Source organism: Lepus europaeus, chromosome X (assembly GCF_033115175.1).
Source record: "Lepus europaeus isolate LE1 chromosome X, mLepTim1.pri, whole genome shotgun sequence".
Taxonomy (NCBI): Eukaryota; Metazoa; Chordata; class Mammalia; order Lagomorpha; family Leporidae; genus Lepus; species Lepus europaeus.
In genome coordinates, this window is record NC_084850.1 from 97544467 (window position 1) to 97561122 (window position 16656).

Below are 16656 nucleotides of genomic sequence, written 5' to 3' on the forward strand. Positions count from 1 at the left end.
TGAATTAGCTCTTCCTCTCTGGCACCTGGTAGACTCTGTACACATTAACATTTTTTTCTGTCTGTCTGGTATTTATGGTGTATGTTTTTATATCTTTTTTTTGAAGATTTATTTTATTCAAAAGAGAGTTAATAGAGGTAGAGACACAGGGAGAGGTCTTGCATCCATATGGCTGCAACGGCCAGAGCTGCACCAATCTGAAGCCAGGAGCCAGGAGCTTCTTCCGGATCTCCCACATAGGTGCAGGGGCCCTAAGGACCTGGGCCATCCTCTACTGCTTTCCCAGGCCATAGCAGAGAGCTGGATCAGAAGTGGAGCAGCTGGGACTCGAACTGGCATCCATATGGGATGCTGGCACTGCAGGCAGCGGCTTGACCTGCCATGCCACAGTGCTGGCCCTGAAACTGAAATTCTATACTCATTAAAAAACAAATCGCATTTCTCCCTTACTCAAGCCCCTGTTTTGTGTGTGTGTGTGTGTGTGTGTGTAAGATTTATTTTTTTGTTGAGCTAGCGATATGGCATAGTGGATAACTTGCGGCGCCAATATGGGCACCACTTTGAGTCCCAGCTGCTCTACTTCCAATCTAGCTCCCTGCTAATGCACCAGGGAAGGCAGTGGAGGATGGCCCAAGTACTTTGGCCCTTGCACCTATGTGGGAGACTCAAAAGAAGTTCCTGGCTTTGGGTTGGCCCAGCTTTGGTTCTTAAGGCCATTTGGGGAGTGAACCAGCAGATGAGAAATCTCTGTCTGTCTCTGCAACTCTGCCTTTCAAATAAATACATATTTGGAAAGAAAGGTTTGTTTATCTGAAGGGCAGAATTAGAGAGAGGGAGAGAAAGATCTTTCATCCATTGGTTCACTCCCCAAATAACTGAAGCAGGCAGGAATGGGCCAGGCCAAAGCCAGGAGCCCGGAACTCCATCTGGGTCTTGCACATGGGTGGCAGGAGCCCAAGTACTTGGGCCACCCTCTCTGCTTTCACAAGTACATTAGCAGGGAGCTGGGTTGGAAGTGGGACAGACAGGACTCCAACTGTCATTCATATGGGATGCCAGTGTTGCAGGCAGTGGCTTCATCTGCACCATGACGCTGGCCCCCTGTTTTTGTTCTTAACATGGTGGAGATCAAACTGGATTGACTTTTTTATCTTGATCGTTTCACCACATGTGGGCGTTTGCCTGTGTTGTTACAGGTTGTAGAACAATCTGTTCCATGAATGTAACATTTTCTTTTTAGATAGGGTTCTAGTTTCTGGCTGCTATTAGTCATAACTGCAAGGGGACTGATTCTCCTGTATTTGACCCAGAGCTTTGGTTGGGCCCAGTTCATGGGGGCAGAAGACTATTCTCTCCTCCCATTAGTCTGAGCCCTGAGTGATTAGGGGACATTGCTGCTCCGCTTAATATCTCCTTTATCCCGTTTCCTCTCCCTTTCTTCCTGACTTTCTCCTTTTGCTGTGTTCTTTCCTCCCTTAGGTAAGTCAAACCTCATGGATGCTATCAGCTTCGTGCTGGGTGAAAAAACCAGCAACCTGCGGGTTAAGACCCTCCGGGACCTGATCCATGGAGCTCCTGTGGGCAAGCCCGCTGCCAACCGGGCCTTTGTCAGCATGGTGTACTCTGAGGATGGTGCTGAGGACCGCACCTTTGCCCGCGTCATTGTAGGTGGGTGAGGCTGGCCAGTTAGGCTCTCTTTGGGTCCGGGGAGGTGGCTGGACTAGTTAACTGGGGTAGTAGAACAGTGTGACCTTCGCTTTCAACTCCTGCATTGTCTTGTAGGGGGTTCCTCTGAGTACAAGATCAACAATAAAGTGGTCCAGCTGCATGAGTACAGCGAGGAATTAGAGAAGTTGGGCATTCTCATCAAAGCTCGCAACTTCCTCGTCTTCCAGGTAGGTATTTAAGCAGTTATTGATTGTCTTTTTGTCAGCCTGTATCGCATTCCCTCTGGGTCTGCTCCATCTCATGGTTTTTTGTGTTCTTTTAAGTTTTTTTTTTTACAGTGCTTAAACTCTTTATTGCAACATTATGTAAAATGGTGAATTTAAGATTTATTTATTTATTTATTTGAGAGGCAGCATTACAGAGAGAGAGAGAGGGAAAGATAGAGGTCTTCTATCCGTTGGTTCACTCCCCCAAATGGCCGCAACAGCCGGAGCTGGGCTGATCCGGAACCAGGAGCCAGGAGCTTCTTCTGGGTCTGCCACGCGGGTCCAGGGGCCCAAGCACTTGGGCCATCTTCTACTGCTTTCCTAGGCCATAGCAGAGAGCTGGATCAGAAGAGGAGCAGCCAGGACTCCAACCGGCACCCGTATGGGATGCCGGCGCCGCAGGCGGAGGCTTAGCCCACTACGCCACAGTGCCGGGCACATCCATCTCAGGTTTCATCATCTCTCCCCTGAATGGCAGCTTCCTCACTGGGCTTCTTGACTCCAACCTGTCCCCTAACAGTTCATTCCCTAGGCCAGGTTTGTCGTATGAGTACACACATCTTTCCTTAAGGCATCTCAGTGATTCTGTGTTACCTTGTGATGGTGCCTCTCGGATTAGTCTGCAGAGCAGCACTATCAGCATCACCTGGAACATGTGAGACACGCACACAGTCCGGCCCCATCCCAGCCCTGCCTACACAGAAAGAGGCTGCGGAGTGGGGCACGGCAGTTTGTGTTTGTAACAAGCTCTCCAGGGCATCGTGATGCCTGCGTATGTTTGAGAACCATTGCCTTAGGATGAAAATCCCAACTTCTAAGCCTGGGTTCAGGAAACACCATCGTTTGATTGGTGCCCACATTGTACTAGTTGTAACTGCCGGTACTCTCCCTGCAGCCTACTCAAACCATTTACACTTCCCCAAATTCATGTTCTTCCTGTGGCCCGCAGGCCTTTGCTTACTGGTTTTCCTTTATATGAATGAACCTTTTCTCTCATTTTCTTGGTTAGTCTCCCTCTTTCTTCCAAACTCCACTTAGATGTCACCTTTAGGAAGCCTTCCCAGATACACATCCCTACCAGTCTCCTGCCCCAAGCTTCACTGAGTCCTTCCTCTGTGCTGTTTCTGTCACTGCTCATGAAACGCTGTGTTCTCTCTGGATCTGTTTCTCCTACTCCCTGTTTTCAGAAGGCAGAGAATGTGTCCTCAAACCCCAGTGTGAAATGTGGCGCCCGGGGGTGGGGTGAGAGTGTGTGTCAGTGAACCTTTTTTGAATGAATGAGTGGGAGTGGGTAGGGGGAACTGTGTTGGCTGAGATCTAACTGGAAGAATGCCTTGACCTTTACCAGGGGGCTGTCGAATCTATTGCCATGAAGAATCCTAAAGAGAGGACAGCTCTGTTTGAAGAGATCAGTCGTTCCGGAGAGCTGGCCCAGGAGTATGATAAGCGAAAGAAGGAAATGGTGAAGGCCGAGGAGGACACGCAGTTTAACTACCATCGCAAGAAGAACATCGCAGCTGAGCGCAAGGAGGCCAAACAGGAGAAAGAAGAGGTGGGTAGCCAGCCTGCCTGTCGGCTCTGAGGGGTCAGGCTGGAGCCAGCGCCTTACTGATGCCCTCTGGGCCCCACTGCCATGTCTGCACAGGCCGACCGCTACCAGCGCCTGAAGGATGAGGTGGTGCGAGCTCAGGTGCAGCTGCAGCTCTTCAAACTTTACCATAACGAAGTGGAAATCGAGAAGCTCAACAAGGAACTGGCCTCTAAGAACAAAGAGATTGAGAAGGACAAGAAGCGTATGGACAAAGTAGAGGACGAACTGAAGGAGAAGAAGAAGGAGCTGGGCAAAATGATGCGGGAGCAGCAGCAGATCGAGAAGGAGATCAAGTAAGAGGCAGCCCTGGGCCTGCAACCGGGGGCGGGGGATGGGGAGCCAGACGCTGCGCTGCTCCTGGGGCTCCTCTGCGCCTAGAGGCCAGTGCCTGTACTAGTTTTCTCTTTTTCCCCCTTGACTGACTTTTGGCCAGAACCAGGCACATTTCTTAACTTGCATTTTAGGCAAATAGAATATTTAAGTCCTCAGCCTCTGGATAGGTAAGTACTTAGAAGAGAGAGAACTTGAAAGGGGTGATGGCCTTGCCAAGGGAGAGGGAGGGAGGATGGGAGGCCCAGCCACTGGAGTGGCCAAGAAAGCCTCACTTGCAAGAGGAATGCTGAAGCTAGCAGTTAAAAGGATGGGGTGTGCAGCTAAAGCAGACATAGGCTTTGGAAAGGTTTGATCAGATGGGGCACAACTCAGCAAGCACAGGGTATTCTTGGGAGTTGTTGATGAGGGGCCTGGCCTGACTGGGGTTGAGGCAGGGGTGGAAGGTTTGCCTTATGAAATGGCTAGAATGCTGAGCTGAAGCCAGAGGTTCCAGGGAGTAGTCAGGCTACTGCCCGTTTTTTGAGGCTCTGTGAGGCATCGGGCCCTTGTTCTTTGAGGCAATTCACTGAAGCTGGCTGGGGGTTCAGTCCCCCCTTTGTTTGGGTAAGAAGCCCAATAACCTTCCCATCTTCTGTGCTCACTGGTTTTCTCCCTGACCTCTGTCCAAAGGGAGAAGGACTCGGAGCTGAACCAGAAGCGTCCTCAGTACATCAAAGCCAAGGAGAACACGTCCCACAAAATCAAGAAGCTCGAGGCAGCCAAGAAGTCTCTGCAGAATGCTCAGAAGCACTACAAGAAGCGTAAAGGGGACATGGACGAGCTGGAGAAGGAGATGCTGTCCGTGGAGAAGGCCCGGCAGGAGTTTGAAGAGCGGATGGAAGAGGAGAGTCAGAGTCAGGGCAGAGACTTGACGCTGGAAGAGAATCAGGTGAGGCCCTGGATGGCTTAGTGGGGAGGAGACAGCTGTGGCAACGTGCTCATGGCTGTCCTCCTTTACCCTCCCTGACACAGGTGAAGAAATACCACCGGTTGAAAGAGGAAGCCAGCAAGAGAGCAGCTACCTTGGCCCAGGAGTTGGAGAAGTTTAACCGAGACCAGAAAGCTGATCAAGACCGTCTAGATCTGGAAGAGCGGAAGAAAGTGGAGACGGAGGTGGGCATGAGTCACAAGAATGGGGATGGAGGCCTGAGGAGAGGAAGTCATGAGACTGTGAATGCCGATACAGTAGTTAGCATCTGTTGAGCACTTACTGTGTGCTGGGCACTGTTCTGTACATGTATTCATTTAATTCTTCATTTGTGACTGCCATTATGGGAGGATGACTCCTGGTATCCTCATTTTCCAACCGATCAAATGACAGCACAGAGGTGGGATGATAACAGAGATACAAACTTGTTATGACGCCCCAGGAGCCTACAATGTTCTAGGCATTCTGCCAAGCACTTCTTTTCCTTATTTAAAAGAATGGGGCAGGCGTTAGTATTAATGGCTACCCTGTACTAAGCACTTAACAGGTATTCTGTGATGCCCACATTTTACAGATGAGAAAACAGACGCAGTAAGGCCTGCAAAGCTTTATTTTGCCCTGATTTGATCTTCCATAGTTCTGGAGCCCTGGGAAGTCGCCATTTGTCAGTAGACAACAGTGATTGCTATCTGTTGTATCCTTTTCAGTAGGCCTCCTGCATTAGTAACAGATTGTCTTAGATTGTTGAGTTCTTGGCGCATACAGGGTATAAGGCAGGGCCCCGTGGTCTTAGAGTTTATTTGCTCAGCCCCTGGTGATGGGATATATTTGTTTCCCAGGCCAAGATTAAGCAGAAGCTGCGGGAGATTGAAGAGAATCAGAAGCGGATTGAGAAACTAGAGGAATATATCACCACCAGCAAGTATGTAGTTCTGATGCTTCCCCCCTTCCAGGCCTGTTCCTGTGACCCTGCCTGTGCTGGCCCTCTTTAGGTAGGACCCACAGAGTCCCTCTCAGCCAGGAGTGTTACCTGACCAGCCAGGCTAAACTGCTGTGTTCTCTGTCTTCGTAGGCAGTCCCTAGAGGAGCAGAAGAAGCTAGAGGGGGAGCTGACAGAGGAGGTAGAGATGGCCAAGCGGCGTATCGATGAGATCAACAAGGAACTGAACCAGGTGATGGAGCAGCTAGGGGATGCCCGCATCGACCGCCAGGAGAGCAGCCGCCAGCAACGGAAGGCAGAGATAATGGAAAGCATCAAGCGCCTTTACCCTGGCTCTGTGGTAAGAGTGGGAAGGAAACTCATGTCCTGAGCACTTACTCTCACCTGTCATACGATTTTACCAGCAGCCCCATGAGGACAGGCTCACTAATCTCTTTTTATAACTGGAGAAACAGATGCAGAAAGGTTAAATGACTTGCCCAAAGCAGTACGGCTGAGAGCTGGGAGAGCTGTAATTCAGATCTAGCTCAGTTCTTTGCGTCAGACCAATCGCATCTTCCTGAAGGGCTGTCTTGCTTTGTCCACTCCTCTGAGGGAGTGGGGAAAGCAGCGGAGGCTTTGGAATGGGGAGGGGCCATAGGATGGAATTATTCCCTCCCCCTCCCCGCAAAGTAGCCAAATGCAGTCTCTGAGCTCCCTTGGCATATAGCAGCGGGACCACTGACTTTTAGACCTTTATTAGATCTCTTGGACTCTCTTTCATCAAATCCTGAGTTCCTGGGTTTCTTGAATGTTATCCCAGCCGTGATTCAACTTAGTTTGGTTCCACATATTTTTCTCTGTCACTTCCGTAGGCACTGCTGGGGAGGTGAGTATGAATTAGTCTCAGTGCCTGCCCTTGAAGATCTTAACCCTTTGTCTGATCATTCCTAGGGAATTAGGCCTGATTTGGGGGTATCGGAGAAGGGAACTGGTAAAAGGTTAATTTTGAATCTGAGATAATGTACCAATATATAAGGTATCTGGCACAGTGTCTCACGCACCAAACCTTTCTTCAGCTTAAACCAGCCAGGTATCCTCCAATTCAGTTCTGACACTATCTACTTGGAGATAGTCTCAGATCCCATAGGTCGCAAGACTACCCTACTTCACCCCAGTTGCAAGGTCGTGGCCTGTGGTTTTGCCTGTCTGCTATAAGTTATGATGAGGCCCCGTGATCCCTTCCTTGAGGTAATGAATTTGCTACTATGTCTCAGAACTTTGGGAAACACTTCACTTAATGTTTATCCTTTATTAAAGGGAATAGTACAGAGGGAACAGATTAATAGCTAGTTGGAAGCGATGAACAGGGCAAGGGGAGGGGAGGAGGGATGTGGAACTTCGATGCTCTCTGGGTAAGCCACCCTCCAGGAATCTTCTCATGATCACCTACCTAGAAGTTCCTCAAACCTAATCCTTTTGGGTTTTGTATGAATGTCTCATTATATAGGCATGATTTATCAAATCATTGGCCACTGATAATTAGCTCAACCTTCAGGCCCTCTCCCCTCCCTGGAGGTTGGGAGCTGGGACGGAAAGTCCCAGCCTTTAATGATTCTTTCGTTTTTGTGCTGACAAGCTCCCGTCTTCAAGCTGTCTAGAAGCTACCAGTCATCTGCTTAGCATATAAAAGACACTGTTCACTCCAGAAAGTCCGGGGTTTTAGGAGTTCTGCAGTCAGAAACTGAGGTCAAGACCAAATAGATGTTAAGTCAGAAGGTAGTGGTTCATTACTAGAGTCCCATTCAGTCGTTAGTAGTTAATCTCCCAGGAGGAGATTTGTAGGCTTCCATTCCTTCTTGGCGGGCTCTGGAAGCAGTAGTCTCAGCCTGCTTGCGCTTTCCCCTTTCAGTTCTCTTGTATAATTGCGCCTAGAGACAGTATCATCTCTTGCTTGGAGCCTCCCTTGAGGTACTCTTGTAATACTGGGTTTCCTTCATCACATAACCCATCATTTCCTCCCTTTGCCCTCCTTCTCATACCTAGACCTTCCTACTTTTGGCAAGGGCATTAAGATTGGCTACTATGGATTGCAGGCAGCAGTGCGAGTCTAGCCAGTGCTGCCTGCTCAGACCACTCCTACTTGCATAAGATAAGATTACAAAGCTGCAGTTAGTGGGCAGTCCTTTTCGTTCGTTCTTTTTTTTTTTTTTTAAAGATTTATTTATTTGAGCATAGAGGCAGAGAGAAAGAAAGAAGTCTTCCATCTGCTGGTTCACTTCCCAAATGGCTGCAGTGGCCAGAGCTAGGCCCATCTGAAGCCAGGAGTCAGGAGCTTCCTCCAGGTCTCTCACATAGCTGCAGGGGCCCAAGAACTTGGGCCATCTTCCACTGCTTTCCCTGGACCTAGCAGGGAGCTGGATCAGAAGTGGAGCAGCCAGGACTTGAACCGGCACCCATATGGGATGCGCGCACTGCAGGCTGCAGCTTTACCCGCTACGCCACAGTGTCGGCCCCATGGGCTGTCTTGTCCAGTAGGCACTGCCAGCTGCATTCCCTGATCCTGATACAAATTCTAGCCTGCCCTTCTGCCCAAGCTGGAAAATGGGATTCGTGAGCCAGTTCCTGAAAGCCTCACACTCAGTGTTCCCTTTCTCCTTTACTCAGTACGGCCGCCTCATTGACCTCTGCCAGCCCACACAGAAGAAGTATCAGATTGCTGTGACCAAGGTGTTGGGCAAGAACATGGATGCCATTATTGTTGACTCAGAGAAGACGGGCCGGGACTGTATTCAGTATATCAAGGAGCAGCGTGGGGAGCCTGAGACCTTCTTGCCTCTTGACTACCTGGAGGTGAGGCTTGTGAGGGTGGGGGCCAGGTCGGGGCAGTGTTTGAGAGCCCCTCCTCTGTGCCCTTGGTTCTGCCACTTTACTGGGCCTCTCCCAACAGGTAAAACCAACAGATGAGAAGCTCCGGGAGCTGAAGGGGGCCAAGCTTGTGATTGATGTGATTCGCTACGAGCCACCCCATATTAAAAAGGCCCTGCAGTATGCGTGCGGTAATGCCCTTGTCTGTGACAACGTGGAAGACGCCCGCCGCATTGCCTTTGGAGGCCACCAGCGCCACAAGGTGTGAATTCTCTTCCCCAGGTGCGAGCAGGACAGGCTCAATCCCAGAGATTCCTGTGTTCAGCTTCTCTCCCCTCTTCTCCTCTATTCTCCTTATGGTTTGTAGACAGTGGCACTGGATGGGACCCTGTTCCAGAAGTCAGGAGTGATCTCTGGTGGGGCCAGTGACCTGAAGGCCAAGGCGCGGCGCTGGGATGAGAAAGCAGTGGATAAGCTGAAAGAGAAGAAGGAGCGGTTGACAGAGGAGCTCAAGGTAAGCCGCAGGCAGTGGTGCTGGTCCTTAATGTCGGGGGTCGTCAGCCCAGGTTGGCTACCTTCTCACCACTTAGCCCTTCTTTCCTGTCTCCTTCAGGAGCAAATGAAGGCAAAGCGGAAAGAGGCAGAGCTGCGCCAGGTGCAGTCTCAGGCGCATGGCCTGCAGATGCGGCTCAAGTACTCACAGAGTGACCTAGAGCAGACCAAGACACGACATCTGGCCCTCAATCTGCAGGTAGGGCCCACCTTTCAGCCCTGTCCTCCAAAAGCCATCCTCAGGATCCTAGCGTAGGTTTTTCTAGGGGGTGACAACTTGCTGCACTTCCCTGCCTCCTCTGGCCTGCTTCAGGGAGCCGAGCATAGCATGGACTTATCTAGCGGGGATAAGATTGCGATGTCTAACGTGTTATGGCATTACGCAAGTTGTTTCTCAGTGTCAGTTTTCTCATCTTTATCTGTCAGATGGGAGATAGAATAGTCCCTATTTTATATGGTCGTTGTGATGATTGAAGTAATGCCTGTGAAGTGCTTGCACTTCTAGGTGTTCAGCCAATGGGAGATGTTATTCATATCATTCATTTATTCGTTCATTCAGCAAATATGTGAACTTCTGAAAGTGAATTGCAGGTGGATCTGTCCCTTTGGGTAGATGTACTGTTCTAGATAATTTTTTTTTCTTATTTCCCCAGACCACCCTGGAGGTGTTAGATACTATGTAGTACATAAATCATTTTACCTTTTGCTAAACTCAAGTCTGAATTCTCAAACATAGCTGGCCTCAGGAGTTAGAGATAAGGGATTGTTGACCTATAACTAATGTTTACTGTGTGCCCAGCCTGTGGATTGAAGTTGACCTAACTGGAGACAAGTGGGGAAGCACTGTGGTGGCTCCAGGAGGAGAGGGTAGAGACCTGACTAGGGCAGCGGCGCTGGGTCAGGTTCTCTGAGCATGTGCCTCTCCGCCCTTCCTGAGTGCAGTTAGGGTAGCTCTTTGCCTCCAAGAAACCTTTCTCTTTTGTTCTCAACCCACTACCTATAGGAAAAGTCCAAGCTGGAGAGCGAATTAGCTAACTTCGGGCCTCGCATTAATGACATCAAGAGGATCATCCAGAGCCGAGAGAGAGAGATGAAAGATTTGAAGGAGAAGATGAACCAGGTTGGTAGGGGGTGAGACTAGGGTTGGGAGCAGGACTCTGTCCAGAAAGACTGCTGCCCTCTGGCTTTCTCCTCAGGTAGAGGATGAGGTGTTTGAAGAGTTTTGTCGGGAGATTGGTGTGCGCAACATCCGGGAATTTGAGGAAGAGAAGGTGAAGCGGCAGAATGAGATCGCCAAGAAGCGGTAGGTGGGAGTATTGCAGAAGGTACTGGGGTGCCCTTGAGCCCCCAGCCTGACATTTTTGGAAGTTCAGATGCCATCAGAAAGCATGAAGCAGCTCTTAGGTTTATGGGTGTTTATTATAGGAGGTAAGCCTTAAAGAAGAGGGTGGTCAGAGAGACAGTGCAGCCTAGTATAGTGAGAGTGCCAGCTTAAAACTTGGTTTTCCTGCATTAAAATCTCAGCTGCTCACCTCGTTTTGACCTTTCTATGTTGCAGTTTCTGTACGATGGAATAATAATGAGACCAGTCTTGTGGTATTGTTGGGAGGATCAGATGAAAGAATCCATAGTGTATTTTGCATAATACTTAGTACCTGCTAGGAGCAATGAATGCTATGTTTTATTGTCACTTTCCTGGTGGCACTGCTGGGGGTGGGGAGGGTGGGGAGATCAAAGGAAAGAAGTTCCAGATTGGAAGAATAACCAAAACTAGACAAGCTTCTGCTTTCTTCCTTGCTTTAGCTTACTCATTCATTCAGCAAACCTGTCATAAATACCTACCTTGTGCCAGGTTGTGCTTGGTATTGGAGGGGAAAGGGGAGATGGGGTAGGACAGAAACATGGCATGGTCACCTCCTTAGGCCCTGGGCCTCAGTCAGCTGTTCATATAGCCTTTTACCCATACAGTAAATATTTCTTGCTCTCCTACCTCAAGCCAGGCTCAAGGGTTAGAGAATTGAAACAGTGGTTGTTTCTTTCTTCAGGGAATTTAACCAAGTACTGGGAGAAACCCATAGATCAACAGTTTCAAGACAGGATGACCGATGGTGTAATTGGGGTAGATAGAGAATACAGAGGAGATTTTGAAGGAATTACAAATCAACAAGAGGAAAAATAAAAATGACAAGAAACCCAGTTAAAAAAAGTGGGCAGAGGATGTAGTTACCATTTCATGGAAAGAAGCTTCACTGGCTAACAATTGTTAGGAATTTATGTTCAATCTCTGCATCAGAGGAATACAAACTAAAATCAATCTAGCAGGATTTGGTGAAAGTAAGTCTACATATGTCCTGTGTGTTATGCGGACATACATGTGCTCTGGCTATGTGTTCCAGAGAGCCTTGCCACGGGCTCATAAAGAGACATGTTCAGAGTTGTTCTTCTTGGCATAATTTGTGGCTGTGTGATGTTGGTGACAATGTAGATGGTCATCAGTGGGAGAAAGTGTAGGTTATACATAGTAAATATACAGGCTATGAAATTCTGTGTAGCTGTTCAAAGCAAGATCGAGATTTATAGGCAGTAACACAGTAACATGAATCAATTGTTACCTGGTATTTACTGAAAAAAAAAAAAAAAGGATTGAACTTTGTAGTACTGTGTGTTTGTGTGAATCTTGAAACTATGACATTTTGCAAGATATGCGTGTGTGTGTGTGAGAGAGAGATGCTTTGGGGTACATGTTCACAGGAGGGAAGGTAATGGAGTAAGAATTAGGGATTGAAACAGACAAGGGAAGGGTCTTGTACAGACTTGGTTAAGTGTATTATGAATTGTGGGGTATGATAAACTCAGCTCTGCTCCTGAAGTCCAAAAAGGGAGGAAACTAACAAAGAACAGCGGAAACTGCTCGCAACCATCAGGGAAGGTTTTGGAGAACAAATAGTGGGGAATCGAAGCCTGAAGAGTGAGTAGGATTTAGCCATCCAGGCAGCAACAGAAGAAGGGAGTTCCAGGCAGTGAGAACAGCATGCTTGGAGGTGTGAGAGAGCATGCCTTGTTCTGGATACTAAGTAGTTTTGAATGTCTGGAGCATAAAAACGGGGTCAGGAGGAAGGCGGGGGCAGTGGAGAGGTCAGCGGGGGCCAGATCACAGAGGGCTTTATGAGTCACACATAGGAGATTGGACTTAAAATTGCATAGCTCAAAATTACAGTTAATTACATTCCATTTGGATTAGAGTGACTAATAGGTTTAAGCTGCTAGCATGACATCTGGCAGCAGCTGTCATACCATACTGGGGGGTGGAGGGGTAGTTGGAAGTTAGCCCTGCCTGGCCTGCGAGTGTCTATGTATGCTGGTTTTGCACCCTGTGTTTCTGAAGAGATGATGAGGAAGACAATAGTGAGAACCTAGTCTTTTCTCATGTTTTTGTACTCCCAAGCAATTCCCCTTTAAGAGGCTCTGTAATCCTGAGGCACAGAAAGCCCATGGGCAAAGATGAGCTGAGTACAGGTAATACACCTGGCGATGATAACTACAATTTATTGAGTAGTTACTGTGTGGCAGGCATGGCGGTAAGGAGTTTATGCAAATTGACTTGTTTAAAAAATAAATCTCCTGATAACTCAGTCAGTACTCTTCTATTTGTGAGGCATAGAGAGGATAACTAACTTGTCTGAGATCACACCACTATTAAGTGCCAGTGTCGAGAGACCAGTTTCAACTCACTACATTATAGTGCAGTGGTGGTAATATGAGGAAGAGCACAGATTTTACTGTTAGATGTGGGTTCTGATCTCACATGTAACCATTTACTAAGGCCTTGGGCAAGGTCTTTTACCTCTGGGCCTGTTTCCTGGTTTGTAAAATTAGGATAATAATGCCTGCTTGTGGAGTTGCTGATGAGAGGATTAAAGATGCTATATGTACCTAGAAGCTAAATAAAGAGTATTTGCCACAGCTGCTGGATCCAGATGGACCTTTTAATGCCTACTTCTAGGAACTCGAAAGGGTGCTGTACTCACTAATGTTTAGAGGGCTTTAGCCCAATCACCCTGGCTTGTGTCATGTCCCTAGGGCAAGGCTGAGGAACTTAGCTCTCCAACGTTAGGGAGCGGTTTTATGTCTATGGTTGTGGATGAGCTGGGTGGTGACTAAAACTCAGGAGTAACTCTGGGGTCCCAAGCCCTGGACCTAGTTTCCCTTTTCCCTCCACAGTTTGGAGTTTGAGAACCAGAAGACTCGTTTGGGTATCCAGTTGGATTTTGAAAAGAACCAACTGAAGGAGGACCAGGATAAAGTCCACATGTGGGAGCAGACAGTGAAAAAGGATGAAAATGAGATAGAAAAGCTGAAGAAGGTAAGGAAGGAGAAGATTGAAAGACAAAAAACTGGGAGGAAAAATTGGAAGAAATGTGACGGACAGAAAGACAGTGTTCATAATTTATAATTTTCTCAAGAAAAACACCAAGATCTAAATAGGGGGCAGTGGGTAAGTGGCATAGACAGTTCAAGGAGAGCTTCAAATAGCCCATAAATATATTCAAATAATGTAGCCTTAGTAGAAATCAAAGCAATGCAAAATAAAGCAATAGTCACATAGTTTGTTTACTAAGATTTAAAAACAAAAAAGGATAATACTCACCACCAGCCATGGCACAGGAGACCAATATTCATTCTTATGCAGTGTGGTAGCATCCGTCAAGAGGCTTCAGGGTGTGTTGCAACCCTCTAACTCAGTGTTACCTGAGGAGGTAATCCAACGTACTGGCAAAGCTTTCTGCAAGCAGTTTGATGTTTATTACAAGCAGTATTTATAGTTCCCATTTGGAAAATATCCAGTGCCTTTGGCAAGTAGAAATTTAGAAAAGCTCGTTACATATTAACATTTGTGATATCTAGAGGTCTTCAACCTTTAGTAATAATACACAGACCACTTTTAAAAGGAAAACTATTCCTAAGCCATTCCCTAAAACTATTCCCTAAAATAAATCCTTGACAGTGCTGAAATATATATACTTACAACACTTAACCAAAAGCCAAGATAAACATAGAAATTAAATAGCAAATGGGGGTGGGTGTTTGGCGTAGCAGTTAAAACACCTCTTGGGATGCTTATAACCCCTGTCCAGTGCCTGGGTTCTAGTCCTGGCTCTGCCGCTGATTCTGAGTTCCTGCTAATGCACACCTTAGGAGGCAGCAGGTGATGGCTCAAGTGGTTGGTCCTCTGCCACCTACATGGGAAATCTAGATTGGGTTCCCAACTCCTGGCTTTGGCCGGTCCCAGCCTTAGCTGTTGCAAGCCTTTGAGGAGTGACCTGCAGAGGGTGAGAGATCTCTGTGTCTCTTGTCTCTTCTTTCTGCCCTTCAAATAAAATTATATATATATATATGTATGTATAATATGCATAGTATAAATGCAGATATGTATAATGTTCACAGTGTAAATTCAGTGCAGCAGGTGATGATTTTTTCCTGAACTCCAGTCACTGCACAGCTACATTCTTTTGATTTTTGCTTACCTGTGCCAGCATGTATTGTGTGTGATAACTCAATTTTCTGACTTTTTTTTAAATTACAGTGAAACCTCTTACAGCATTTAGTTAAGTGACTTGATCTGTTGGCTTGAACATATGACCATCATTTGAATCTTTCATGTCTGCCTTTAATTAATTTTGTCTGCTGCTTTATGAGTTTTCTTCATTAACTCCTGATTAAAGTATTATCAACCCTCTGTATCCATGAATTCTGAATCTGTAGATTAAATCAACTGCAGATGGGAAGTGTAGTTAGGATTATGGTGGTCATACCTGCACTAAAATATGTACAGATTTTTTTTTTTATTCCTAAGTAGTACAGTATGACAACTATTTACATAGCATTTGTATTGTATTGGATATTATAAATAATCTAGGGCTGATTTAAAGCAGGTATGAAGGGGGTGTTGTGGTGTAGTGGGTAAGGCCTCTGTAGTGCCAGCATCCCATATGGACACCAGTTTGAATACTGGCTGATCTACTTCTGATCCAGCTCCCTGCTAATGTGCTTGGGAAAGCAGTAGAACATGGCCCAAGTGCTTAGGCTGCTGAACCCATGTGGGAGACCCGGAAGAAACTTCTGGCTTCAGGCTTCGAATTGGCCTAGTTCTGACCTTTGTGGCCATTTGGAGAGTGAACCAGCAGATAAAGATCTCTGTCTTTCTGTATCTTCCTCCATCTCTCGCTGTTGCTCTCTCTCTCTGTAACTTTGCCTTCCAAATTAATTAACCTTTGGGGCTGGCACTGTGGCGTAACAGGTAAAGCCTCTGCCTGCAGTGCCAGCATCCCATATGGGTGCCGGTTCAAGTCCCAGCTGCTTCACTTCCAATCCAGCTCTCTGCTGTGGCCTGGGAAAGCAGTAGAGGATGGCCCAAGTCCTTGGGCCCTTGCACCCACATGAGAGACCTGGAGGAAGCTCCTGGCCATTGTGACCATTTGGAGAGTGAACCAGTGGATGGAAGGCCTCTCTCAAAAAAAATGAAGCAGACCTGCAGGCCATATAAGGCCCACGAAATCATTTGCTCTGGCCCTGCCAGGGCAATGCTAGGTGGAACTCAAACTTTGGTAAACCTATAGCAGGCTAATTTCTTTATGTTTTTTTTTTTAATTTATTTGAAAGAGTTAAAGAGGAGGAGAGACAGATTTTCCATCCATTGGTTCACTCCTCAGATGGTTGCAATGGTCAGGGCTGGACCAGGCTGAAGCCAGGACTAGGAGCTTTTTCCAGGTCTCCCACATGGGTTGCAGGGTCCCAAGCACTTGGGCCATCTGCTGCTGCTTTCCCAGGTGCATTAGCAGGAAGCTGGATTAGAATTGGAACAGCCAGGACTTGAACTGGTACCCATATGGGATGCTGGGATGCTGGCATCACAGGCAGAGGCTTAACCTGCTATGCCACAATGCTGGCCTCACAGCTGACTTTTAAGTTGATAATTTTGTATGGCCCGCAAATGATGTTATAAATATCCACGTGGCCCTTGAAAGAAAAAATGTTCCCCACCACTGATAAATTATACAGGAAGTGAGAAGATTATGTGTAAATGGTATACCGTTTTATATAAGGAACTCTAGCATCACAGATCATGGTGCTTATGGGGTTCTGGAACCAATTTCCCACAAATACCACAGGATGACTGTTGTCCTCTTTGGTATCATTGTGAACTTTTTTTTTAATCTTTATTTGGGAGAAGGAAGTCAGAGAAAGAGAGCTCTGATCTGCTGGTTCACGTCCCAGATCCCTGCAGTGGCTGATGCTGTGTTAGAGCTGGGATCCTAGAATTCCAGTCACTTGAGCCATCATCAGCTGCCTCCCAGGATCTGCAATAGCAGGAAGTTGGTATCAGGAACCAGAGGCAGATACAGAAGTCAGGCACTGTGGTAGGCAATGCAAGCATCTTAAACTGCTTGGCCAAATGCCCACCCCAAGTTTTACTGTAGTCCTACATGGAATT

At 47.3% G+C, this 16656-nt stretch overlaps 1 protein-coding gene across 3 annotated transcripts in view; it reads left to right on the forward strand.

The window, feature by feature from the left end:
• Window positions 1-16656, forward strand: part of SMC1A (structural maintenance of chromosomes 1A) — a 39800-nt gene that overhangs the window by 1383 nt on the left and 21761 nt on the right. Inside the window, exons 2-16 of one of the 3 annotated variants that reach the window (XM_062184398.1) lie at window positions 1480-1668; window positions 1783-1895; window positions 3283-3486; window positions 3580-3818; window positions 4528-4786; window positions 4870-5010; window positions 5665-5747; window positions 5898-6105; window positions 8412-8597; window positions 8695-8874; window positions 8980-9126; window positions 9226-9363; window positions 10168-10284; window positions 10361-10467; window positions 13386-13527. In XM_062184398.1, coding sequence (XP_062040382.1) covers window positions 1480-1668; window positions 1783-1895; window positions 3283-3486; window positions 3580-3818; window positions 4528-4786; window positions 4870-5010; window positions 5665-5747; window positions 5898-6105; window positions 8412-8597; window positions 8695-8874; window positions 8980-9126; window positions 9226-9363; window positions 10168-10284; window positions 10361-10467; window positions 13386-13527 — 2453 coding nt within the window. Of the gene's footprint in view, window positions 1-1479; window positions 1669-1782; window positions 1896-2303; window positions 2385-3282; window positions 3487-3579; window positions 3819-4527; window positions 4787-4869; window positions 5011-5664; window positions 5748-5897; window positions 6106-8411; window positions 8598-8694; window positions 8875-8979; window positions 9127-9225; window positions 9364-10167; window positions 10285-10360; window positions 10468-13385; window positions 13528-16656 lie in introns of those variants that run through there. The other 2 variants (XM_062184400.1, XM_062184399.1) reach the window with 2 other exon arrangements.